Consider the following 24,715-nt stretch of genomic DNA (forward strand, 5'->3'; position numbering starts at 1 on the left):
CGCATCCAGACACCCAGACTGAGAGTTGCTATTTGTCGTGTTCGTCTACTTTACGAGGGAGCGGCGTATCGTGTTCCATGATTCCTCCCCCGGTTTTGGTATCTTCGCAACAATTGAAAAACGCCTGCGCAGCCATACCCAATGCATCGATCTCTACGCTAGAACAGACCCCATCCGCGTCCCCTCTGACCATCCCTTTCCCTGAACCCCCGTTCCGACGGGCGCGTAATACCACGCTTCTCTCTAGCCTCAAGCTGCCGCAAGGACTCCATCTCCTTCAGCACGTGCTCAAGCAGATCCTTCCTCCGTACCACATCCAGGTGGCGGCGGATCTTAGGGTCCTCGCGCGCAAAACGCTCGATTTCGGCCTGAGACAGGTTACGACCAAGGCGAGCCTCTAGCTCGCGGGGGAACTAGCGCGTGTTAACAGTGAGACCCAGCGAAGCATAAGATTAGAACTTACGACGTAGTAGAACTTGGACAGCAGCTCGGCATCGAGGAAAAGATCGGCCGTCGTAGTCAGCTTGTCCGCGACTGCGTCCAGGAAGACCTCCGGGCAGTAGTACTTGTTCTTTTTGTTCGCACACTGTTTGGACTTGATCGCCATGAGGCGCATCTTGAGGACATCGACACGGTCCCGGAGGAAAACACCCTCACGTCCTGATGGAACCATTAGTATACGGCCAATCGCAAAGAAAGGAAAGCAGTGACAGCGTACCTTTCTCAAGCAAAGCTGCGCTGAATCCTCCTGCGCCACCGATGCCACTGCCCTCAATGACAACTTGACCATTCCTCACACGGTCAATAAAACCCATGACATCCTTGAGCTTCTTACGACCTCCTACTTCGTTCTCCACCTGTTTCACAGCGTTCTCACACATGAGCAGCTCTTCCTTGAGCACGGCAGTCACGCTCTCCCTGCCCTTTGTCCACTCGTGGTCCTCAACTTCGATCCGGTACTTGTACGGCTTGATGCAGATCTCCAGCTCATCGCTAATGTCGTAAGAAAGCTCCCGTAAGATGGAAGTCGAGGCCTCGGTGATGGCCTGACGGGCAAACGGGTGCGCGGCAAAAGTGGAGTTAGCAATCAAGTGGTCGACGTGAGCCTGTAAAGAGCTTGCAACGACTGTCGTGGCTAGCCGCCCAATACCAAGCTTCGTCAGGGATGAGCTTGAGGCATCAAGTTTCAAGTGCCAAAGTGGGTTATCAGGATCAGCTTTCGGTAGCTCAATCAGAGGATCCGTTTCCGGAAGTGGAGGTTGCAGGTCGTCGAATGGCCGATTCCAGTACCTTTGGGCAAGGAGAGTAAGAACTTGCTGGTCCAACTCATGCTTGAGCATCTCGCGAACCTGAGGGCGGCCGAAGTGCTCAGAGAAGTCCTTAAACGAGTGCTTGAAGGCATCAAGGCTCTCTGCGAGGTAAGACTCGGCGCTGAGAGGACGGTCGTTGTATTGCACCTTGAACTCATAAGTAGCCTCAGCCAGTTCGCGCTGGATCGCTTCGCTCGTCGTCTTCAAGCTTGAAGCCATGGTGTTCTCGAGAACATACATAAGCTTCTTTCGCAAGTTATTCGTGCCAACATCGACATCAGTTTCTGGCCCAAACTCTAAAGGATGAGACGAAAAGTACGCATTCTCGTTGCGTGTGATGGCCTTTTGGATGTTGCCATTGCCCCGGGTGAAGAGACCTCCAGTGGTTTGAGGGACGCGGCATACCACGCCAACGTAGCCCAACCGAAGGGCATACTTTCTGTCAGTAAGCAGATCAGCGCCTCTAGCGGCGTCGACGAGATCCATCTTCGTAATGACACCGATGGTCCGCTCACCCCGAGGATCGACCTTCCGGGATGCACGCAGGGCGGTAGAATTGGCCAGATCGACATCGGCCGCAGAGATAGCTAAGATGACATTGGGGGGCTGGATGTACTTGTTACAGAGCTCGGCAATCTTCTCCTTGAGTTCAATGGGTTGGTCCCGACCAGCCACTTGAATGTATCCAGGAAGATCGATAAGAGAGAGATCAGGGACATTCGGAGAGTAGATGCGAAGCTGGATAGGATCGTCTGTGACACACTGCTCAGCCGGCACGGCCAGGTTGAGGTCCGTCAGGGTTTTCTGGATTTGGGAGAAATCCGTAATCTTCCCAAGACCCAGAGCTGGGAACTCTCCATATTCAGCCTTGGCTTCCGGAGTATTGACCAGTGTCAGCTCGATGGGCCTCCGGGTGACCATGTTGGATCCTTTAGGAAGGAATTCATGACCGACAATTGCTTCCAGGACTGAGCTTTTGCCCGAAGACTGCGATCCAATGACCACTATCGAGGGAAGAGTCAACTGATCGGACTGGCCGACTGTCTGCAGAAGGCCTCTGATCTCAATCATCTTCTTCGTAAGCATCATCATCTGTTCGTCCCGGGCAATCTTCTCATCCGACCGGTCATCATCTCCCGATTGCTCGTAGCCGAAAGCGGCGGCGGAGGCACCGCCCGCAGCCGCTGCGCCTGAGCCGCTCTGCTTCGGAGAGCCTTCGGGGCCAGAAGGGCCTTCCTGCTCACCACCACCAGACGTTTCATCTGCCTTCAACAGGTTCTGCAGCCATTCCGGCAGTTCCAAATCCGCCTTGGTCTTATTCCAGCCATCCCTCGTCTGTTGATAGATGCCGTTTGCGCCTTCGAATAGGGTGCCCGCGGTGCCCGTGGCCAAGTCTTTTCCGTTATTCAAAATGTTGCTGGCCCAATCGACACCCTCTGCATGATGATAGCCGTTAGCGGAGCTTTAGGTTGCAAAAAATGTATGACGCACTTATAGCCTGATTTTGCAGGTATACGAGTCCTCCGACGATTGTAGCCCCTCCGACAGCACCCAAGGTCGCAAATTTCTGGAAAAGCTTAGGGAGGATGCGGACAAAGGATATCGTGCGGACGGCGGGGACGTTGTGCAACGAATAGGCGCCAGGAGGCCATGTTCGCAGGCGGGATGTGCGGAGTCCGGATTCTGAGCGCAAAAGACCCCCCGCGTTGGAGGACAGGCCGTGGGTAAACCTCCGCGGCGGAGCGAATAGTTGAGCGCGGCGAGCCAAGGGAGCCAAACGCGCGGAGAGGAGCCTCCCGCTCATGCTTGCAAGGAGAAATCAGCGCAGCCGCCGGGTCATAAGTTGGCGGTGCGATAGGGATAGAGAAGGAAAACGGTGCTAATGGGGAAGCTGTTTGGGAGAGCGGGTTGACGTAGACCGCCTTGGCCAGCCCTAGCAAGGGACACGTGCGACTGTCCTTGCCCTGTAGGGAGTAGCAGCTCTCAACACCACGGATTGGCTTTGACTAGTATCTGCGCGGGGTTAAAGATGCATTCCGCCGGCTGGCTGGAGCTATGGCTTCTGGTTGGAATGAATCCTTTCATCTTCCACGATAAGGCGATAGATAGGTCGCTAGGTACCTAGGCAGGTCGCCGTTAGGATCGCGTCATCGCGCGCTGCCCTTTGGAACCTCCAAGCCCGCCCCGTCTTACCGCATTTCTTTCTTTTGCCAACAAACTCCCAGCTTCGTGAGACGTGTACAACCATCGGCACTGTAGCCCGCACCTAGTTATCTCCGCAGTGCCTCCTTGTCTCCTGCCGTGTCTTTAACCTCTGACTCCCCTCGGCAAGCCCTGCGACGGTACCATGTGCAGATTTCTGGTAGATCCCCCGCCAGAGCGATTGATGCCGTAAGCGGGAACTTACATCTCTCAGGTCTACAAAGGCAAGGATGAGATTCTGCTCTCCAAGCTCATCCTTGACCCCACGCATTCCATCCTGACCCAATCCTACGACTCCCGCCTCCGACTCGTGCGCAGCTCCAACTTGCCCGCCCCCGGACCGCGTTTCTAACTTTTGACAGGACACGCGCCGCCCTCACAATGGCGATGGCTTTGGTGTCGGCTACTACACGTCGCCTGACCTGGGTCCCGAGCCCTGTATCTTCACGTCTACCATTCCCGCGTGGAACTGCATTAACCTGGAGCGCCTTGCTTCGAAGACGACCTCGAACCTGATCTTCGCGCATGTTCGCGCCACCACGGAAGGTAACCTTTCCGACAGCAACTGCCACCCCTTCCGGCACAGGGGGCTCATGTGGATGCACAATGGCGGAGTCGGCGGCTGGAAGCATGTCAAAAGACGACTTGCTGCATCGCTGGGCGACGAGTGGTTCAATTTCGTCCAAGGCTCCACGGATAGCGAGTGGTGCTTTGCTCTCTTCCTGGACAGCATGGAGCGCATGGGTCATTCGCCCAACGCGGAAGTTGGTGAGAATGGATTTGGACACACGGTTCTGAGGAAGGCAATGTTGAAGACTATTGAGCGAATTAATACGCTTATTAAGGGAATCACAGCGGACGTCAAGGAGGAGGATACGAGGAGCTTGCTCAACTTTGCGGTCACGGATGGAACCAGTGTTGTTTGCTCGCGATACGTGAGCAGCATGACTGATGAGGCGGCAAGCCTGTTCTTTTCCTCTGGTACCAGCTGGAAGGAGCAGAGCAATGTCAACATCGATGCTGACAAGAAAGACTACAAAATGGAGAGGAGGGATAAGGGTGCCGACATTGTGCTCGTAGCTAGTGAGCCATTGACTTTTGAGAGAGGTAAGCCCACCGTTCTTTCTAGCTGTACTTACCCACTGACACGTCGTACAGACAACTGGGTTACCGTCCCTACCAACTCTACGGTCACTATTCACAAGCAGACTGTGATGATCCACCCCATCATTGACGAGTACTACGTGAGTCCCCTATCCGTTGCTGCACGACGTTCAGCAGCACTAACGCACCTCGCAGAGCCACGACCCCGCACACAAGCGTTCGTCGCAGTTCGCAGTCAACAAAGGTCAGACGATCACAGGCCCCGACAAAAGCACTATTACGCAGTCCGCTTCCCGCTCCAGCTCCGGTATACGGACGCCTGCCGTCGGGTTTGCGTGCGGTTGAAGGGTGGCATTGTCAGCGTCATATTCACGGCTTGGCTTATGGCGTTTGTTGATGGTTCGGTTGTAGAAGAAGCGTAGCGAAAGCGTTTTGGCGTTAAATTGAAAGTTAGGCTAGTAAGCAAGCGTTGAGCGCTACTAGATAGGTGGGGGTATTGCTTTTGGCTCGGACATGCGGGAGACCGTTTTACACAGAAGTAGTACCAATCCGGTGCGAGGCGTCAATTCCCCTAAACACACCGTCTAACGTAGCAACTGTTCAGGAGATCTCCAATGGAAAGAGCCTCACTATAATTGATTACCTATCATTGTCTCCTAGCGTAGTTGACGCCCGCTGTAAGCCACTCGCCGCCTCCGCCGTAACTGGCAAGGGAATGTGCGCCAATGCGGCTGACGGCATACTACATACCTAGCTCAAGCACCGTAATGCTGTGTCATGTTTCCCGGCAGAACAGAAACTAAGCCCATCAGAAGCTGAGCACTGTGGCTCCCACATGGCTCTGGAACCATAGGCTGGCTCCTCCAACAGCGTGCATTGCTCTGAAGCTAGCACCGTCGTGTTCGTTTATCGCTTTGGCCATGAATCGGAAACCGGGTATCCGCACCAGGCAGCACTATTTTTGTTGTATTCGGTGCTGTATGCCTAAGACCGATAACCTTAAAAGACTATGCTGATGCAGGCTGAAAACGGTCACTCCGAGACCTGTAGCAGATCCATACATACCACCATCGCGTGAACGCGTCTGACTTCAGGTTACTCTCATGTTGTCCTAGCAGAAAATGTGGGTGGCTGCTTCTCCTTTCTCTTGAGCATGAAACCCCGCCGGCAAGTCGGCTTGCCTTTCCAGAAGGGCGATCATTAGCAGTACGGATCGGCGCAAGGATATTTGTCCGAAGACTGTTGAGGAGCAAAGCCAGACGTGAAACTAATCACTTGTTGGACCTCGAGGCCACCCTCTGTGCCAGCGAGGCAATGTCATCATCGCGAGCCATAAGCCACACGCTATGTGGAGAGCGGGCTGAGGTGAGAGACTGGCAGCGTACTGCGGAGAGGGCTATTTTTGGCCCCGCCGGCCAGCCCTATCCCCGGGCCAGGAGCGAAATCTCCGCCCAGGACGTCGGCCCGCCGCAGCGCATCTATGCCTGTCACAGCATGGTTGGCCGCTTCCCTCGTATTTTCCCTCAAGCTTTGGACAAGCTGCACGTTGGTGGCGTCTATGGAACTGTGAGGTCCCATCGTAGTCCGTATTAGGGCCCTCCGTGCCGTGCGAGTGTGCACCTCTATGCGGCTCTGGCGGCTGCTTTGCTGCCTGCTTGGGCAATGTTACCGCACCTGCTTCTTCCCGCTCTACTACCTATAACTATCTAGATGCCCCCCCCCCCCAGATACTTCTCTTTCACCACCTCGCTCGCTCATCTTCATTCGCTTTCACTATCCGAGGATCTTTATAGGCCTCCTTCTAATCTCTCTTAATACCTCCCCCCGGGCGTCAGTGCCAAGATGATGTTCAAGTCTCTTTTGGCCGCCAGCACTTTGGCTGGCCTTGCTGCCGCGGCTCCTGCTCCGGCTGGCGATGCTCTCAAGGTCTCAACCGACGGCAGCTGCGGTGGTACGTCTGGCTTTACATGCGCTGGCTCCTCTTTTGGCAACTGCTGCTCCAAGTTCGGTTGGTGCGGCACTGGCGAGGCCTACTGCGGAAGCGAGTGCCAGGCCAGTGCAGGCAAATGCACTGGCAGCAGCCCGACCACTTCCCAGTCCAGCAAGCCATCGTCGACCCAGGCCCCTACGTCTACCGCAACGGCTCCCTCCACGTTGACTGACTGCTTGGGTGACAAGGATGTCCCCATCAGCCTAATCTCTTCCAACGACTTCGCGGCTCTTTCCAAGCCCTACAACCTTCGCCTCCCCCACACCCCCGCTGTCATTGTTCTGCCCACCACTGAGCAACATGTGTCTGATGCGGTCGTGTGCGCGGCCCAGAACGACATCAAGGTCCAGGCCAGGGGTGGTGGCCACTCTTACGCCGCCTATGGCCTTGGTGGCAAGGACGGCAGCATGATGATTGATCTGCACGAACTTCACGACATCAACGTGGATGCCACTACCGGTATTGCTACTGCTGGTGGCGGAACGAGGCTCGGTAACCTGGCCCAGGGCATCCACGACCAGGGCAAGCGTGCCATGGCCCACGGCACTTGCCCCGCTGTTGGTCTCGGTGGCCATGCTACCCACGGTGGTTACGGTTATGACTCTCGTAACTGGGGTCTGGCCATGGACCAGATTATCGGCTTGGATGTTGTGCTTGCCGACGGCACTCAAGTCCACGCTACTGAGACCGAGAACTCGGACGTCTACTGGGTAAGAAAAACTGAACATATCCTCACTGAAGCGAATGCTAATGAAATTATTAGGCTTGCCGTGGTGCTGCGGATTCCATTGGTATAGTTACCAAGTTCTACCTGCAGACGCACGAGGCTCCTGAAAGCATTGTTTACTTCTCTTATGGTCTGGCCGACATGTGGCAGTCCGGTGAGCAGACCGCGACGTACTTCCAGCACATCCAAGATGTCGCACAGAACGCCACTGTCGTTGACCGCAAGATTGGCTTCGGCATGTACATGGACGGTTCTGGTTTCAGTCTCAGCGGCACCTACTTCGGCACCGAGGACGAGTTCAACTCCAAGATCGCCCCGGAGCTGCTGCGCGGCCTGCCCAAGCCGACCTCGTCCGACGTTCAGAGCATGGGCTGGATCGCGTCTCTGCAGAAGCTTGGAGGTGCCTCCACTATTACGGTGCCTACGAGCGGCTACGACCAACACGACAACTTCTTCGCCAAGTCTGTCACTGTCCCTGAGGACACCCCGCTGACCCACGACGCCCTGACGTCGTACTTCGACTACATGATCAACCAGGGCAAGACCGCCGGCGCGTCTTGGTACAGCATCGTCAACCTGTACGGCGGCCCCGACAGCCAGATCAACAACAAGGACACCTCTTTCGCGGCCTACAGCGACCGTAACTCGCTCTGGGTTGCCCAGCACTACATCTTCACGTCAGCCGACCAGACCCTGCCCCAGAGCGCCATGACCTTCCTTGATGGCCTCAACGACGCCATGACCAGCAAGATGCCCAACGCTGAGTTTGGCGCCTACCTGAACTACATCGACCCCAGCCTGAGCGCCGAGGAGGCCCACAAGGTGTACTATGGCGACGCGCTCTACGAGAGACTGGAGAGCGTCAAGAAGGCCGTGGACCCCAAGAGCGTCTTCTGGAACCCCCAGGCTATCGGCGCATAAACGTCGCTTTTTATTACTAGCATTGAGTTCTAAACCTAATTGATAGTTATGTAATGTCTTTATGACACGACCCCAATGAATGTGAGAAGTCGTTCTGTCACATGTTGACGCTTGAGTGTTGAATTCCATATTGGTGTTGTGATCTTGTTTCTTGACCATGTCTGCATGAAGTCGAGAGCAACGGGTGTTTTGATTACATTGCTGATTACATTGCCTTTCTTCGGAGACCGAACCTGTCCCCTCCTGCCTCATGGTGGCATTAACGCATTGGAAAATGTTTTCATTTGTGAGACGATGACGTTAATTTGTCTTAGACCGAACCTTCAGGCTCTTTGGCTGTCAAGAGACTTTACCACTGTCGTCTATAAATGCGAAGAATTCTGAGCGATCCATCTGTAAGGCTTGAATTTTGTTGCATTAGGTTGCATTGACAGATATAGACAGTATTCATTTCGTCTTCCCGTGGTCATAACAGGGGTATAGTGTATCTGCTCCAGAAAAACTTTTAACGACCTAACAGGCCTTTAGGACGGATAGCCTCATCGCTAAGAAGCCCGGGCTGAATACTCCATGCTCCTTCACATGGTCGTTGTTCGCTGCCAGCGGGCGTTCAAAGGAAGGATAGTGTAGCCGAACCGCATCGTGACGTTATAGCGCAAAGAAACCTGGAGGTAGGTGTGTAATACCAAGACGTCCGTCCGGCAGAGCTCAGTACACCTCATCCTCCATAGTCTCGGCCTCGGGCTCAGCTGCGACCGGAGCCTTGGGCGCAGGCTTCCTGCCCGAGGCTGCAACGGTAGCCGCGTTGATGCTCGCCAGCGTAGCCTGTTTTGACCCAGTCGCGACATCCATATCCACGTCGTCCTCGTCGTTGTCCTCGTCGGCAGCCAGCACCTTTTTCTTAGCATCGCCGTTCAGAGCCTCCCACTCCTTTCTTCGGTCCTGCACCTTCCTGCCCCTCCTCTTGCTCTCGGAGACCTTCTTCTCCAGCTGGTCCATGACGGCCTCTGCGCGGTCCATGGCCTTTTCCTGGCGCATGCGCTGCTGGTGGGTCATGCGCTTCTGCTTCTGCTTCTTGGAGACGCCGGCATTTTGGGCAGCGAGCACGGAGTCGCTGACCTCGGCTTTTGGCTTGTGCTTGGGAAGAGACGAAGCGTCGGGCAGAAGGGACTTGTCGACGGGCAACTCGGCGCGGCGGGCGGCGCGCGAGTGCTTGGAGACTTCTGGAGCAGGGGTCAGCGGGAGAGCGCGGCGGCGGCGCGGGGATCTGGGGTAAAAATACGCTGGTTCTTGGCCTTTGCCATGGTGGTGCTTGCTTGCTGATGGTTGCGCAGAAAGCGCGTGGGACCAAAAAAGTACGGTAGATTGCGCCACAGGAGATTGCCGGATCGGCACGCACCAGCCACGGTCCTGTACGTGTAACAGTTGTCCGAGCTCTCATAAGACTCCCGTCCGTTCGTGCTCCAGGCCTTCTCAACGGTCTCGACACCAACTCTCCACTCCACTCTCGCCGCTGCAGCACCACCCGATGCGGCACCAAAGGGAGCTCCTCAGCTTTCCTTTTGTCTCGAACCGTCATCTTCTTCGCCGCCCTGGCTGAGCGCTTCCAGGCACCATGCACGAGTATGCTCCCCAGCACGACACCTTCGCCGTGCTCCAGAGCCACGACCCGCGGACAAGCACTGCGTCCTTGTTCGTGCTGCTAGTACTCGGGCTCATTGCCGCGAACCGACTTCTGGCCCATTACGACCTTTCGCTACGCGTTATCCCAGAGACCTTCTGGAATTGCTTTGTCTACATCATGCCAGCGCCACTCGTCTTCGCCCTTGGCACCCCGTCCACCACCGTGGTCGAGGATGATGGCAGCGCGGATGCGGCCGAGAAGGAGCGGATCAAAGCGAGCGTGTTCGCGGCCAAGAACGAGGTTCTGCGCAAAATCTTTGGCTTCGACGGCGCCGGCATGCTCAAGGCTGTGGCTGGCGACAGGACGCTGAGGGGAGTCGGGAAGCTTCTGAAAGGCAGCCGGGATGATACGCCGCCGGGACTGGGCAACTGGGACAACTCTTGCTATCAGAATTGTGTGATACAGGTACGTTCCCCTGTGTCTATTTTAAGATTGAAGATCTGCATCTAACACGAGCGATGGGCCAGGGTCTGGCGTCTTTGCGCAGCCTTGATGGCTTCCTCACAAAGGGGATGTCTACGTTTGATAGCTTGACTGATGATTCCACGCATGGCGCTCTGTTGGACATCTCCCAGAAACTCAACGACCCGGGCAACCATGGCCGGCATCTCTGGACTCCCGCAAAGTTGAAGAGCATGAGTAGTTGGCAGCAACAGGATGCGCAGGAATACTTCTCAAAGATCCTCGATGAGATTGACAAGGAGATCTCGCGAGCTGAGAAGCAATCGCGCAAGCTCGCTGGACTGGAAGATCTTCCCTTCTCGCATGAAAACACACAAAGCAATGTCCAAATGTTCCGGAAGTCCCCCTCTACCTCATTCCCGGAGACGCTGCGCAATCCGCTGGAAGGACTCCTCGCACAACGAGTTGGCTGCATGAGCTGTGGCTTCACTGAAGGTTTATCCATGATTCCTTTCAACTGCCTCACTGTACCTCTCCAGAACTTGTGGGGATATGGATGCGAAATCCGTGACTGTCTGCATGAATACACCAAGCTCGAGCCCATCGAAGGTGTTGAATGCGCCAAATGTACCCTGCTGCGGACAAAAGACAACATGGAGCGCCTTCTTAGCAACGGAGATGGATCTGAACAGCCCGAAGCTTTGCGCGAGTCGCTTAAATCTCGCCTCGATACCGTCCGCCAGGCTCTGGAAGATGAGGACTTTGCCGACAATACTGTCATCAAGAGATGCCAAATTCCGCGGAAGAATTGGACCAGCAGCACCAAGTCCAGGCAAGCCGTTATCGGCCGCCCGCCGAAATCTCTTGTTATTCACGTTAACCGGAGCGTCTTTGATGAGATGACCGGTGCTATGAGCAAAAACTATGCTAGCGTCAAGTTCCCAGAAGTTTTGGACCTTGGTCCCTGGGCTCTGGGCAGTGGAGATGGGGAAGAGATGAGGGGATGGCCCACGAATCCTACCGAGTCTATGATTGCTCCTCCCTCGTCAGCTCCTTGTGGTTCTTCGCCAGTGCTCCCCTACGAGTTGAGGTCTGTGGTCACTCACTACGGAAGGCATGAGAATGGTCATTACATCTGCTACCGGAAGCATCCGTACGAGGCTGAAGACCATGATTCTGATAGGGGTGAAGAAGAGCCGCTGATTAGGAATGAGGAGACTGAGCGCTGGTGGCGTTTGAGCGATGAGGATGTTTCGAGGGTTTCCAAGGAAGACGTTCTTGCACAGGGCGGCGTCTTCATGTTGTTTTACGAGGCTATGGAGGTCCCGCGAGCAGCTGAGCCTGACAGGCGGACATCGACCGCAACGATCAAGGCCGTGGTGCCTACACTTGCAGCCATAGAGCCTTACTCTCCAGTTGAGGAGCAGGATGAGGATCCTGCCACCGCTGATGCGTTCTACGAAGCCGATGATACTGTTGACCACAGTACTCCATTGATGGAGGAAAAGGCGTTCCGTGGTATTTCACGTCGAACTTCGACGGCTACACTCAGAGCGGCGGCAGCGCCATCCTCTGAGGTCGAGCATTATGAGGCTGTGGCAGAGCAAGAGGATGAAGGGTCTCCCATTGATGAGCTATCGCACGAAGATGGTATGGACCATTTGCCTGAAGACGATAACCTGGACGATAGTTTGCCGGCACTAGCAGGTGCTCCCAGCAACACGATTACACCCAAGTCATCTTTCACGCATGATCCGGCATACGCAATCGCGAAGGCGCAAGAACCCGAAATGCCTTCGTACAACGTCCCTCAGCCTGCCTATGTCCACGAGGACTCGTCAGACGAATACAACTCGGAAGAGTACAACTCGGAACCTGACGATAACGCCGTTCTTCCATTGCAAGAGCGTAGACACAACCGCCAGCGCAACTCCACGATTTCGATCTCGTCGACGAGCTCTGCCCCATCGAACCAAATCCCCTCGGCTCCGCTCAGTATCTCGCCTTCAGCCGAAGACGAGCCAACGCCGTACGCAGAGCCGCCGGAATCCGCGCTGTTCTCTCCAACAAGCACAATCCGCCACTCGTACGCAGATTACGGGCCGCAAACGCCAATCATCGATTTCCAAGGGCCCCGCTCCCCGGTCTACACGCGCGCGATCGAAGAGAGCATCGAAGAGGAAGAAGACGAGCCGCGTTGGTCGACCAGCAGGAGCGAATACGCCCCCAGCACAATCGGCGGCTCGATATCCGGCTCCATCTCTGGCTCGATAGCCGGCTCGGTGGCCGGCAGCGAGTACGCGCCCAGCTACGCGCCGAGCAGCGCCGCGCCCAGCGAAGGCGACGCAAGCGACTACGAGGGCTACGCCGAGTCGGGGGTCGGAGAGGACGAGAGCGTGGACGGCGAGGAGACGCAGGAGGCGCCGAAGCGGTTCAGTCAGACGATGAGGACGGCGGGCGCGGGGCCCGGCTCTGGGCAGGGCGAGGTGCGGAGTAGTCAGGACGGAGATAGAGAGAAGATGGGCCTGGATGGGCTGAGGATGGTCACGGCTTCGTGAGGGCGCATGCGTTGACTGTCGGTCGGTTCGGCAGGCAATCATACACACATTAGGTACCTACCCAGTCAGTCTCCTTTGTTGCAGTCGTTGGTTTGGCGGACAAGGCCAACGGAGAGCGAAAAGTGTGCGCGCCTGGACTGCCGGCGCGCTTGATATCCAGATTGGCATAGCGATGGCGTTTTTCTGCGGTTTTTTTCTTCTGTTATTTTTATCTTTGTTCTGGGGGGAGTGGGGTTCATTTTCTTTCTTTTCTTATTCTTGGGGAGAGTCGGTTGCGCGATAGATGAACGCTTCCGCTGCTGCTGCTGCTGCTGCTGCGTTTTCGTCCTGGCCTTGACGGCATTGTTTCCTTGCTTTTTCTTTTGTCTTTTTACCTGTCTATTCTAGCTTTGTTGTTGCTTTGGGTCGCTGTGTACGCACACGGGTTTATATACGTAGTCTTGAAGACACTTTTTTCCTTCTCCTTTGTTTTGCTTTTCTTATGGTGAGTGGATTGCTTGCTTGCTCGTGCGGTTGTTGGGTTTGAATGGGATGGGATTGGGACGGTGTGAGGAGGCTGAGGAGGGGTTTGTGGTGCGTGTTGATTGGTGAGGGGTTGTTGTCTGGGTGTTTTGAATGGCCGTACATATATGCGTTGAAGGGACTGCCGTTGCCATCTGTGGGTGTTAGTATTGATTTGAAAGGAAGTTTGATTTGGAAGATATTAGGTACGATAGTTTTGTTGTGTAAGATTTGAGGAATGAGAAGGGATTGATTAGGAAGAAAATGATATCACTGCCCTTTTGCCGGCTATCTCTTCCAGGTGGGCACGTAAGGGTCAATCAACTACCGTGATAGTTAGTTACTATAGATGCGGACCTTCTGGATTTATGAAGTGGAGACAGCCCTCTCGAATTTTTCGAAATTTTTAGAAAAGACTACACAGTGAATAACGGCTCCTTCTGCTTGACATATAAAATACCTGTACATATTCTACATGACTCCTTTACTTAACAATTATACTACCCAAAAGTCCCAAACATTCAAGTTCCCATCGAAGATTTATTTGTTCACTGATCTACCGTGCCACTGTATTTCAATTCGCGCTACACTGAAGCATATACGCTCATTTCCCTAATTTTTGCCCAATTTCTACAGCTATAGCGATAGCACTTGCTTTGAACCGAAAATAGCAGCTAATGGCTTGACCGCAAAAGGAGTTATTGATCCTAAGGGCAGGGTCAAGGTCACCCTTACTGTTGGATCAAGGTTGATCGATGTTCGCTGCGAGCCGTATCGACGGGCGCGTAGGGCAGGAAAGAAGAAGAAGCCTGGGGAGATCTAACATGGCACATGCAATCCTCTCGTGTTGCCGTACCGTTTTGGCAGCTGCAATGCCTCAACCGGCAGCGTCACGTGCCAAAGCGACTGCGGTGTTCCCGGTCGTCGGGATCGCCTGCAAGAACCTCGCAGCAGATCGAATCTGCGCGCGATCTTTAACATTGACAACAGACGCTCTCGCTCGACTCTGTCTCGACGACAAAGACGACAGTTCAAAGCGGCTCTCACCTCCATGTGATGCCGGGAGCTCGCCAGGCCGCTTCCCCATCCGTGTGTGCCGGCAGCCGGCGATCGTACGAGCGGGCGCGGCAGCCAATCGCGCGTGCTGACAAGGACGACGACCTCTTCGGCTCTGTCACACGCGCAACAGCAGCGGTATTGCTGACGAGCGCGCCGCGGCGCGTCACGAGAGGAGAGATGGGCGCGGGCGCTGCTGCCCGATGGAGCGCGGCAGGCTGGCTGGCGGCCGCGTGGGATCGGTCGATCCGTTGGCTGGAGCAGCGTGGCGCCCAGAGGGGGCCAAGAAGGGGAGAATTGTGCTGCCGTTGCTTACTTGCCTAAAGTCGCCGGAGTCGCATGGCTTGCCGAGTCGAGGAGCGTGGGTAGGCGATCAGTGGCCGGGGAAGCTGGGAAAGAGAGCTGTCGCGAGGAACGGACGGATGGATCTTCGTCCCCTTCTCTTACTTCTGAGACCGAGGCGGGAGTGGCGGCGCATGGCGTGGCGAGGAGAGAGGGGCTCTGCTGGAGGCGTGCCGTTGCGCGCTGCTTATTGACGGAGAGCACGCGTGCAGAAGAGAATGCTCGGCTCGGCCTTGGCTTCCAGGCAAAGATGGAGCTGCTTCTGTGGTCTGATACCCTGACACTTTGACGTCCATGAGCGGCTTCCCCGGACGATCGATAAGTGCCCCAGTGGGGTGAGGTCACGGCTGGGGAACCTGCTGGGTAGGGACGCTGACTGCCGCAACGATCATCGACTGCTCGACGAGCTTGCCCTGTCCTCTGGCGGGGTTGTCGAGCTCTTATAAAAGAGGTGAGGTGCCAGAGATTGTTGCTCTTTTTCCTTCTTATTCTCCACCCGCTGTCAATTGTCCTAGTAATTCACTACTCCATTCAATCACTCTTCGTACAACCTTCGCGATGGGCTCCGAAGGCGTCGTCACGGAGAGCTTGTCTCCCTTTGGAATTGCGCGCGCGACCGTCAATGAGAAGCCTCTCACCAAGGAGGAGGTCCGCAAGTACGATGCTTATTTCAAAGCCACCATGTACCTATGCCTCGGCATGATCTACCTAAAGGACAACCCCCTGTTGAGGCAGCCACTGCGCCTCGAGCACGTCAAGGCCCGGCTTCTTGGCCACTGGGGCTCCGATGCCGGTCAGAGCTTCACATACATTCACTTCAACCGCCTAATCAAAAAGTATGACTTGGATTCCATCTTTATCTCCGGTCCAGGCCACGGAGCGCCGGCGGTGCTCGCCAATGCCTACCTGGAGGGAACCTACTCGGAGACGTATCCCGACAAGTCTGAAGATGAAGACGGCATGCGCCGCTTTTTCAAACAGTTCTCCTTCCCAGGTGGCATTGGAAGTCACGCAACGCCAGAGACCCCCGGCAGCATTCACGAGGGTGGTGAGCTGGGATATGCCATCTCGCACGCCTTCGGTGCGGTCTTTGACCACCCAGAACTCATTGCCCTGACCATGGTGGGAGATGGCGAGGCAGAGACTGGTCCACTCGCTACCAGTTGGCACAGCACCAAGTTCCTCAACCCCATCACCGACGGTGCTGTCCTTCCCGTGTTGAACCTCAATGGCTACAAGATCAACAATCCCACCCTTCTTGCCCGCATCAGCCATGAAGAGCTCGAAGCGCTCTTCAGGGGCTACGGCTGGGAGCCATACTTTGTCGAAGGCAGTGAGCCGGAGTCAATGCACCAAGCCATGGCATCCACGCTCGAAGACTGCGTCAAGAAAATCAAAGCGTACCAATCCGAAGCGCGCGAGACAGGCAAAGCCTTCCGGCCGCGGTGGCCGATGATCGTGCTGCGCACACCCAAAGGCTGGACCGGGCCCCGCAAGCTCGGCGACCACTTCCTCGAGGGCTTCTGGCGAGCACACCAAGTCCCGATCACGGACGTGGCGACGAAGCCGGAGAGCCTGCTGAAGCTGGAGGACTGGCTACGCAGCTACAAGCCCGAGGAGCTGTTCGACGAGGCGGGCAGGCTGGTGCCTGAGCTGCGCGAGCTGGCGCCCTCGGGAAATCGGCGCATGTGTGCCAATCCCGTCGCGAATGGCGGACTGGTCAGGCACAAGCTGCACGTACCGGACTTCCGCGACTTCAAGTTCCATATCTTGAAGAGTGGCGTGTCCGAGGATGGCAGCATGAACCGCTTCGGCACGTTCTTGCGCGAGGTCGTTCGTAGGAACATGGACAATTTCCGGGTGTTTGGCCCGGATGAGACGCAATCGAACAAGCTGGATGCGATCTACGACGTGGGCAAGAAGGTCTGGCTTGCGGATTACTTTGAAGAGGACGAGGACGGCGGAAACCTGGCCTACAACGGCCGGGTCATGGAGATGCTGAGTGAGCACACGGTCGAGGGTTGGCTGGAGGGCTACATCTTGTCCGGCAGACATGGTCTGCTGAACAGCTACGAGCCCTTCATCCACATCATCGACTCGATGGTGAACCAGCACTGCAAGTGGCTTGAGAAGTGTATCGAGGCAAGTCTCTCCAGGCGCCACTAGTTTCAGCCAAACCCCCAACACCACCACTACTAACACGCAACACCACCAACAGGTAGACTGGCGCGTCAAGATTGCCTCGCTCAACATCCTCCTCACAGCTACCGTCTGGCGCCAAGACCACAACGGCTTCACGCACCAAGACCCCGGCTTCCTGGACGTCGTGGCCAACAAATCCCCCGAAGTCGTGCGCATCTACCTCCCACCCGACGCAAACTGCCTGCTCAGCGTAGCGGACCACTGCCTCCGCAGCAGCAACTACGTGAACGTCATCGTAGCAGACAAGCAGAACCACCTGCAGTACCTCGACATGGACGCCGCAATCGCGCACTGCACGAAAGGGCTCGGGATCTGGGAGTGGGCATCGACAGACATCGGCGAGGAGCCAGACGTCGTAATGGCATGCTGCGGCGACGTGCCGACGCACGAGTCGCTAGCCGCGACAGCGCTGCTGCGCCAGCACCTCCCCGGCCTCAAGATCCGCTTCGTCAACGTCGTGGACCTGTTCAAGCTGATCCCAGCGCACGAGCACCCCCACGGCCTCAGCGACGCAGAGTTCAAGGCCATCTTCACAGACGACAAACCCGTCATCTTCAACTTCCACTCGTATCCCTGGCTCATTCATCGCTTGACGTATGCGCGCCGTGGCCAGCATAACCTGCATGTTACGGGGTACAAGGAGAAGGGCAATATCAATACCCCGCTCGAGCTGGCTATGCGCAATGGCACTGATCGCTTCAGCCTCGCTATCGATGCTATTGATCGCATTCCTGGGCTCGGGAACCGTGGTGGAGTGGCTAGGGAACGCTTGTTGAATGAGCAGATTACGGCGAAGAATTACGCTTTCCATGAGGGAGTTGATCCGCAGGAGTTGCGGGAGTGGCGGTGGCCGTTTTAGAGATGGTGGTGGTGGTGGTGTTGGTGGTGACGACGTGATGGCTTTTTGTGTCTTCTTCTTTGCTTCTCTCGTTTCTGCTCCCCCTTTTTTCCTCTCTCTCTCTCTCTTCTCCGCTCTCCTTCCTCTCGTACATACCATACGTACCCTTGATCAGTCTCCGCAGCGCATCGGGTGAAGCGAGCAGAGCACAAGTGGTTCCTTTCTCTCCTTCCCTGGCATCTCATCCCCAACCCTTGATCAGCCTCCCATCAGCGCGAGCACAAGCGGTTTCCCTTCTCGTCTCTCCATCTCTCTCTCATTCACTCACCCAGCACGCCTCAAATAAAAGCATTAGCCCCCTCCCTGAATACAGTGCAGCACTCGAGCGCGTAGATAGTCGTACAGTACAGTACATATCTGTCACCTAGCAGGAAGCGTACAGACGCAGGTTTTCAGTACTGATGGAAAATGTGAACATGCCGCGTGCGTGCATGTGCAGTGAGTGCGTGAGTGCTACGGCACTGGGGCAACGGGTCTGCCGTCTACTTGCTTACTTTCTCACCTGCGTGCTCGAGAGCTTAGATACCACACACCCCTACAGACAACAAACAAACGCGCTACCCCAGCCCCAGTCCCAATCCCATCCCCATCACAAGCCCCCCAGCCCTCACCCGCCCCAAAAATAAAACAAAACAAAACAAAACTAAACTAAACTAAACTAAACTATAAAACTGAAAAACTATAAAAAGCTAGCACACATGGCGTATCCTCGCTATCAAGAGGCGCCGCCGGACACTCACTCCTACCCGCTCGCTCTTCATCCCCCTTCTTCTTCTGCCCCTGCCCCTACACTGCCACAGCCACACACACTGTCCCTGTCTGTGGGTGGTAGGCGAGGAGACAAGCAAGCGTGGACTATGATGGAGGAGCACAGCAGGACATATACAGGTACAGCACTCTCATCCCCCACCAACAAACGCCAAGCCCCTCCGCCCTCCGTCCCCCGCTCCGGCCCCGCCCCCGCCTCCGCCGCAACAACCCCAACCCCAATCCTCAATCCCAGCACGGCAGCGGGAGACGCACGCGCGCAGGAGCGGCTTTTGCGTGCATGCGGAGCGGGGGCAAAGCGGAAGGCCGCGGCAAAGCGGAGCGGGGACAGGACAAGACTCAGGTAGGTGGGGGGGGGGGTGCGGGCGCACGCCTAGACCCCCTCCGTCCCGACTCCCGTCCCGGATGCTTGGTACTGGATGCTGGAGGCCTGGATAGGCCTCCCGTCGTGCACCCCGCCTGCCCGCTTGCCCGCTGTGCACGTGCGTGCTACCTAGTGCGCTGTGTGAGGGGGAGGAGAGTGGTGCAGTAGGTACCTAATGGAGGACGGAAGGAAGGAAAGCATGAAGGAAGGAGCAAGACCGCGACCGCGAGTATGACTCCTCAACCACGAGCGTCTAGCAGCAGCAATAGCACAGCAATAGCGTATCCATCCGCATACTCATAGGTAGACTCACACTCCCACTCCCACCAAAGGCGCCAGCGCCGCGCGTCAACGAGCGGGGTCAAAGCAGCTAGAGTACATACTCGCTCGCCAGCCCGTCGGGAACCCCCAGCCAGAGCAGAAAGAGTCATCGAACCCTACCAACCTACGAGTACCTACACCCGTCCTAACTAGGACTGCGGTGCTACGGACGGTGCGCGTCCGATATCGACCTCGCCACCCCAACGGCACACCCACCAGCGCGCCGGTCTCGCACTCGGCACGCAGCCGCGCCCCGCATCGGCTGCTCCTCCGCATCCTGGGAGGAAGGAAGGAAGGAAGGTAGATGCTGTGACTGTGCCTACCCTTAGGCAACGTGCTCTGTGGTTTGGCGCCCCGGCACCGCCAGCAGCACCAGCGCGCCGGTGAGAGAAAAAAAATCGTTAAATCCTCCGTGACCTGAGTGAGGGTATATCGCGCACCGCTTCGCTGGTGCGTGGCCACCGTGCTGGCGCGCGCGCGCGCCTCCTGGCGTGCTGCCTACTGTGCTGGCAACCGAGTCTGGAGCTGGCGGGCTGGAGCTGGAGCTCTGGCTCTGGGGCACTGGCTCTAGAGCTCTGGAAAGCTCTGGCTCTGGCACAGGCTCTGGCACAGGCTCTGGCACAGGCTCTGGCACAGGCTCTGGCAGTGGCGGTGTCGCGCCAAGGCGGGCAAGCGCGCGCGCAAAGCAAAGCAAAGCGCAAAGCACAACTTACAAGCGTCAAAGCACCACAAGCAAGCAAGCAGAGAGCAGCAGCGCGGTTCGCGCCGGCTCATGCAGAACGCAGCACCCTCTCTCGTCTACCTAGGCACCTAGGGCTGCGCAGCCGGGCCGGGCCGTGCGCGTGCGCGTACATGCATTCTGCAGACTGCAACCTATACAGTATACTCCCCTACTCTACTCGTACCACGGGCGTGGGAACTTTTGCCCCGTTTGTGCTTGCGCTTCCATCTCCATATGCAGGCGGCGGGAGAAGGAATCCGCCTCTGCTGCCCCCCGCGCCGGCGCCCCCCATGTACGGCCCCATGTGCGGAAACCGTGGTTGGGGATTGGTGCGAGAGCGGCCTTGTGCCAATATAGTTGACAAATTCGCATCGGCTCATCATTCATTCATCATCGTCGTCGTCGGCGCTCTGCTTGTGATGCTTGCTTGCTTGCGTGCTGGCTGGATCCGCTGCAACGGCTCAATTTTAGCTACTACGTACGCCTTCAACCCTCGCGAAATCGCCCTTTCCAATTGCGTGAGACGCTGCGTGGCTGCGTTCCGGCGCTTCCCGATCACGAATCTCGCCCTCTGCTCGCCTCATGCAGGCAGGCAGGCAAGCTTGCAAGCTGCAAAACAGCGCAGCGCAGCGAGCGAGGCTCAGCCAGCCAGCCAGCCATTTTGTGGCGGCGCCATCAGGGGTCATTGGATTTGGGGGCGTTACGGGACGAGCTGACTCAGCGCCGCAGCAGCTGTTGCGATGGAACACCGCATCTCATCTGTGCGAAGCGTGAAAATTGTATATATGCAAGACGCCGCCCTCGTATCAAGTAATCACAAGCGTTCCGGAACGTCTCGACCCTCTCTCTCCCCCCTGAATTCGCGCTCGGAAACGTGGCCGCATGAAGCCGATTTATTGCAAGGAAGCAACGGTTTTATTAGGAAGCGCGGCGGGCGCTATGAAGCGGGATTTCGGGGAAGAGGGAAGGGCTATTGTGTTATTATTGTCGTGGCTTACATGTAGCAAGCACGCACGCGTTCAGGAGGCGCGGCTGCAATCTCAATCTCGGATGTGTGGCGTGTGTGGTGGCATAGCGGAGGAGAGCGAGAGAGAGAGAGGGTCGGGGGCAGGAGACGCAGCGTGAAGGGTTTTTTTTTTTTTTTTTTTTTCTTTTTTTTCTTTCTTTCTGACAGGCAAGAGAAGTTGGCACGACGTTGGGACACAAGCATGTCAAAACTCCAGCAGGCCGGGTAGCTAGCAAGGAGCGGCCCGACGATGTTCTTTTCTCTTCCTTGCTCTTTTCGTGCCTTTTTTTTTTCATTCCTTCTGTTCGCCACAGGTGAAGGGCAAGCGCCCGGGCACCAGCAGGTCGGGCGTTGGCATTACATAACGACAACCCAAGCGTGGCGGCGAGCGGCGCGGTGCGGTGCGGACGATCTCGATCGTCAGGAACGAGCGTGTCTCTCGCCAACCTCAGGTCAGCGAGGGAGACGTGAGCGCTTACCTTGTATTTTGTGTGGTGTTGGACGTGGTGGAGGTGGCTCCGTCTATGCGCTGGGCGCTAGGAGAGCGTGGTGGGTGTTGCGGAGAGGGGGGGCCGGGCCAGACCAGACTGTCTGCGGCTATCTCTTTTTCCCTGGGATGAGGATTGCGGGCATGATCACGGCGATGGTGAGGAATAGGCATGGTGGTGATGGATGGCGAAGCACGCATACGGAGTACGTGTTGTAGTAATCATGGCTGCGGGCTGCACACTGCACACTGCACGCTGCATTGCACGCGCGCGGGTGGGCGGCCGGTCAGGGAGCAGAGAGCACGCTGGCGTTTTGAGTCTCGCATCGTGTGGTGTTGTTGGAAGCAGCCTCGATCCACTGGTACGTGTCCATAGTTGACGCGTTCCGCGGCATTTTGCTCTGATTGCAGCTTCGTTGCGTCATCGAGTCGCGCAATAAGGCTGGGAATAGCATCAAGGGGGAAATTGTACAGGGCTGAAGGGGACATTGGCCGATCAGGGACATCGTGTTGAGATGCACTCATGACCGGAGATGGGGGGTCGAGGCATAGCAACGGAAGCGCACCCAATTGGCGCCCGCACCGTCCTGGGGCCTGCGTCGCGAGAACATCAGGAACGTGTCAGCTCACTGTCCGGGTGGTGTCACGGAGGTTCCCCACAGATCACGTTGAGCCGCAAGCATTGTTGTATTATTCACGATGGCCGTTGGCGACGCAAAAAAAACCAGGAACGACGAAAAGAAAAAAAAATATCTGCCGACGGTAAGCGGGATTGCAAAGTCTAGGCCACAGCGATCGCTGACTCTGCACGGCGGAGCCATGGGGTAAGAGAAACGTGCGGTGGGTTTTGGCTCGCCCGATGCATGGAAAGGTCTGGAGGAGGATCAAGGGAGTGGATACGATCTGATGCGAGGCGCGACGCGTTTGCGATGTCACTCTGAAGGGTTTTTTTCCAGAAATTTGCAGAAGGCCCGAGTCGCGCGACGGGAACAGACGAGGGGAGCCGTGCACGCTGGCTGCAAGCAGACAAGACAGTGAAGGAAGGGCCTCGGAGATGCGAGATGGCCGTCGGCGTGGCAGTCGACACTCAGTGGTGGAGCGATTGCCTGGTCAGCAGGGCAGGGTAGGGGGCGCGGGAGTCATCGCCATCACGGTGCTGTCATGGGGTGTGCTTGGCCCTTGTTGGCCTCTGCGGCGGTGAATCGGCCAGGATCCATGCCAGCGGGCCGTGGTTCGAAAATTCGACATCAACTAGCTTTTTCCCGCAATCCAGTGCCACTACTCTACAATACAAAAGCCGACGAGCCGCACCCCGTGCCCTGCCCCTGACCCCGACGCATACTATGTTTTCGCCTGATAAACCTCAAGACACCTCCCTCTAACCCCAGAGAGATCTGCCAATTCGCATCCACCTTCCCAATCCGGACATCCTTTGTTGCTGTTGTTGCTGTTGCCAGCCATGCCCGGCCTACTGCACTTTCCCAGGCGAACCGACTCGTCCTCGCCGCCTCCCTACCACAACCATGCCGGCCTCACCGTCAACGAAGGCACTCTCCTCGCAAAGGTAAAGAGAGCCGCCTCGCCCAAGCCCCGAGCCCATGCTCCCGAACGCCCCAACATGGAGGCTCTGCGCCGCCACAGCCATCTCGGCCGCCACAAGAACGAGAAGAAGAGTCAAACCAAGCTCGAGACGGCCAAGCCCGCAAAGATCAGCCTCGCCGTCGAGTCGCCGCCCATCGTCCTCTACAACTCGCCCGCCAATTCCACCGGCGCCCTGTTCTCCGGCCAATTGAAGGTCGATGTCACCGACCCGACCATTGTCGTCGACAAGTTCGACATGAAGCTTCTCTCCACCACCACCACCAAGGAGCCCGTCTGCAAGCAGTGCCCCCAGTGCACCACCCAGTCCACCGAGCTCAAGTCATGGTCCTTCAACCAAGATGCCCTGCATCTCAGCCATGGCGACCACTACTTCCCCTTCAGCTACCTGGTGCCCGGCCACCTCCCCGCCACCACCGACAGCCCGCTCGTCGTCATCGACTACCACCTGGAAGCCGAAATCACCACCTCCACCGGCGAGGTCATCACCTTCAGCCGCAGCATCAACATCAAGCGTGCCATCCTTCCCGGAAACGACAAGCACTCCGTCCGCATCTTCCCTCCCACCAACCTGACCGCCGCCGTCACTCTCCCCAACATCATCCACCCCATTGGCGACTTCAACGTGGAGATGCGCATGTCTGGCCTCGTAGAAGAGAAGAGGGACAAGTCTACGACGCGCTGGAAGCTCCGCAAGCTCAACTGGCGCATCGAGGAGCACACCAAGTTCACCTCCCCGGCTTGCCCCAAGCACGCCTCCAAGGTCGGAGGTGACGGCAAGGGCGTCCTGCACGAGGACACGCGCGTCATCGGCACCGACGACGTCAAGCACGGCTGGAAGACGGACATCCAAGCCGACACGATCGAAGTCGAGTTCAACGCGATGGTGAACCCCACCATGAAGCCCGTGTGCGACGTGCAAGGCGAGAACGGACTCGAAGTGCGGCACAACCTGGTCGTCGAGATGGTTGTAGCCGAGGAATGGGCGCCGGACAACAAGCCGACGCAAATCACGCCGACGGGCGCCGCCCGCGTCCTTCGCACGCAGTTCAATTTGGTGCTGACGGAGCGCGCCGGCCTCGGCATCTCGTGGGACGAGGAGCAGCCGCCCGTCTACGACGACATCCCCGCTAGTCCTCCTGCCTACTCGTCGGAGCTGGCTCCGCGCAGCAGCGAGGACATTGAGCGCCTTTCTCTCAACCACTCTTAAAAACCCACCCACCCACCTACCTACCTACCTCTCGAGCTTTTTCTTTCAACAACATTCTGCGCTCACGCTTGTAACGAATTTCCTTGAACTTTTTCTCAGAAGGAGAAGCTAGCTCAGTGGATGCGGAGGATATACCCCAGCCTGTCAGAATGGCAGCTCCTGCATTGGCTATCGCCCCAACAGTTTATAATCCGGAGTTTTCTTTTACTTGTTTTTCTTTGTCATTGTTGTTGTCGTCGTTCTTGCGGGGGAAGAAAAGAAAAAGTTATTGGTTTGGTTTTTTTTGTCGACTTGATCATTGCGGATCACTTGCGCGCTCTCTCTGCTGCTGCTGGGACCGCG

At 56.7% G+C, this 24,715-nt stretch overlaps 10 protein-coding genes across 10 annotated transcripts; 7 read left to right on the forward strand and 3 right to left on the reverse strand.

Moving 5' to 3' along the window:
• Window positions 1-158: 158 nt before the first annotated feature.
• On the reverse strand, window positions 159-3,114 carry K452DRAFT_233429 (uncharacterized protein; the record flags this gene model as incomplete). The annotated part of the gene is made up of 4 exons (XM_033537306.1): window positions 159-413; window positions 464-660; window positions 719-2,746; window positions 2,802-3,114. 4 exons carry the CDS (start codon window positions 3,112-3,114, stop codon window positions 159-161), a joined length of 2,793 nt encoding a protein of 930 aa, XP_033394498.1.
• Window positions 3,115-3,393: 279 nt separating this feature from the next.
• On the forward strand, window positions 3,394-5,245 carry K452DRAFT_290433 (uncharacterized protein). Its single transcript, XM_033541001.1, has 5 exons — window positions 3,394-3,672; window positions 3,727-3,822; window positions 3,875-4,619; window positions 4,671-4,756; window positions 4,812-5,245. Exons 1-5 carry the CDS (start codon window positions 3,658-3,660, stop codon window positions 4,959-4,961), a joined length of 1,092 nt encoding a protein of 363 aa, XP_033394499.1. The 5' UTR covers window positions 3,394-3,657; the 3' UTR covers window positions 4,962-5,245.
• A 1,126-nt stretch (window positions 5,246-6,371) lies between these two features.
• On the forward strand, window positions 6,372-8,353 carry K452DRAFT_276568 (carbohydrate-binding module family 18). The gene is made up of 2 exons (XM_033539284.1): window positions 6,372-7,316; window positions 7,370-8,353. Exons 1-2 carry the CDS (start codon window positions 6,459-6,461, stop codon window positions 8,252-8,254), a joined length of 1,743 nt encoding a protein of 580 aa, XP_033394500.1. The 5' UTR covers window positions 6,372-6,458; the 3' UTR covers window positions 8,255-8,353.
• Window positions 8,354-8,587: 234 nt separating this feature from the next.
• Window positions 8,588-9,566, reverse strand: K452DRAFT_361015 (uncharacterized protein). The gene is made up of 2 exons (XM_033546392.1): window positions 9,537-9,566; window positions 8,588-9,477 (listed from the first exon to the last, which is right to left on the reverse strand). Exons 1-2 carry the CDS (start codon window positions 9,556-9,558, stop codon window positions 8,963-8,965), a joined length of 537 nt encoding a protein of 178 aa, XP_033394501.1. The 5' UTR covers window positions 9,559-9,566; the 3' UTR covers window positions 8,588-8,962.
• A 489-nt stretch (window positions 9,567-10,055) lies between these two features.
• Window positions 10,056-12,898, forward strand: K452DRAFT_311260 (uncharacterized protein; the record flags this gene model as incomplete). The annotated part of the gene is made up of 2 exons (XM_033543404.1): window positions 10,056-10,343; window positions 10,406-12,898. 2 exons carry the CDS (start codon window positions 10,056-10,058, stop codon window positions 12,896-12,898), a joined length of 2,781 nt encoding a protein of 926 aa, XP_033394502.1.
• A 1,125-nt stretch (window positions 12,899-14,023) lies between these two features.
• On the forward strand, window positions 14,024-14,723 carry K452DRAFT_84608 (uncharacterized protein). Its single transcript, XM_033547216.1, has one exon. The coding sequence runs from the start codon at window positions 14,155-14,157 to the stop codon at window positions 14,545-14,547; it is 393 nt and encodes a 130-aa protein (XP_033394503.1). The 5' UTR covers window positions 14,024-14,154; the 3' UTR covers window positions 14,548-14,723.
• Window positions 14,724-15,355: 632 nt separating this feature from the next.
• On the forward strand, window positions 15,356-17,858 carry K452DRAFT_276577 (uncharacterized protein; the record flags this gene model as incomplete). The annotated part of the gene is made up of 2 exons (XM_033539285.1): window positions 15,356-16,943; window positions 17,020-17,858. The coding sequence occupies 2 exons, from the start codon at window positions 15,356-15,358 to the stop codon at window positions 17,856-17,858; spliced, it is 2,427 nt and encodes an 808-aa protein (XP_033394504.1).
• Window positions 17,859-18,226: 368 nt separating this feature from the next.
• K452DRAFT_84626 (uncharacterized protein) lies at window positions 18,227-19,167 on the forward strand. Its single transcript, XM_033547217.1, has one exon. The coding sequence runs from the start codon at window positions 18,596-18,598 to the stop codon at window positions 19,010-19,012; it is 417 nt and encodes a 138-aa protein (XP_033394505.1). The 5' UTR covers window positions 18,227-18,595; the 3' UTR covers window positions 19,013-19,167.
• A 1,752-nt stretch (window positions 19,168-20,919) lies between these two features.
• On the reverse strand, window positions 20,920-21,613 carry K452DRAFT_84662 (uncharacterized protein). Its single transcript, XM_033547220.1, has 2 exons — window positions 21,557-21,613; window positions 20,920-21,489 (listed from the first exon to the last, which is right to left on the reverse strand). Exon 2 carries the CDS (start codon window positions 21,371-21,373, stop codon window positions 21,053-21,055), a length of 321 nt encoding a protein of 106 aa, XP_033394506.1. The 5' UTR covers window positions 21,374-21,489; window positions 21,557-21,613; the 3' UTR covers window positions 20,920-21,052.
• A 1,252-nt stretch (window positions 21,614-22,865) lies between these two features.
• K452DRAFT_290443 (uncharacterized protein) lies at window positions 22,866-24,658 on the forward strand. Its single transcript, XM_033541002.1, has one exon. The coding sequence runs from the start codon at window positions 23,024-23,026 to the stop codon at window positions 24,371-24,373; it is 1,350 nt and encodes a 449-aa protein (XP_033394507.1). The 5' UTR covers window positions 22,866-23,023; the 3' UTR covers window positions 24,374-24,658.
• The last annotated feature ends 57 nt before the right edge of the window (window positions 24,659-24,715 follow it).

This window comes from Aplosporella prunicola, assembly GCF_010093885.1.
Source record: "Aplosporella prunicola CBS 121167 unplaced genomic scaffold K452scaffold_22, whole genome shotgun sequence".
Taxonomy (NCBI): Eukaryota; Fungi; Ascomycota; class Dothideomycetes; order Botryosphaeriales; family Aplosporellaceae; genus Aplosporella; species Aplosporella prunicola.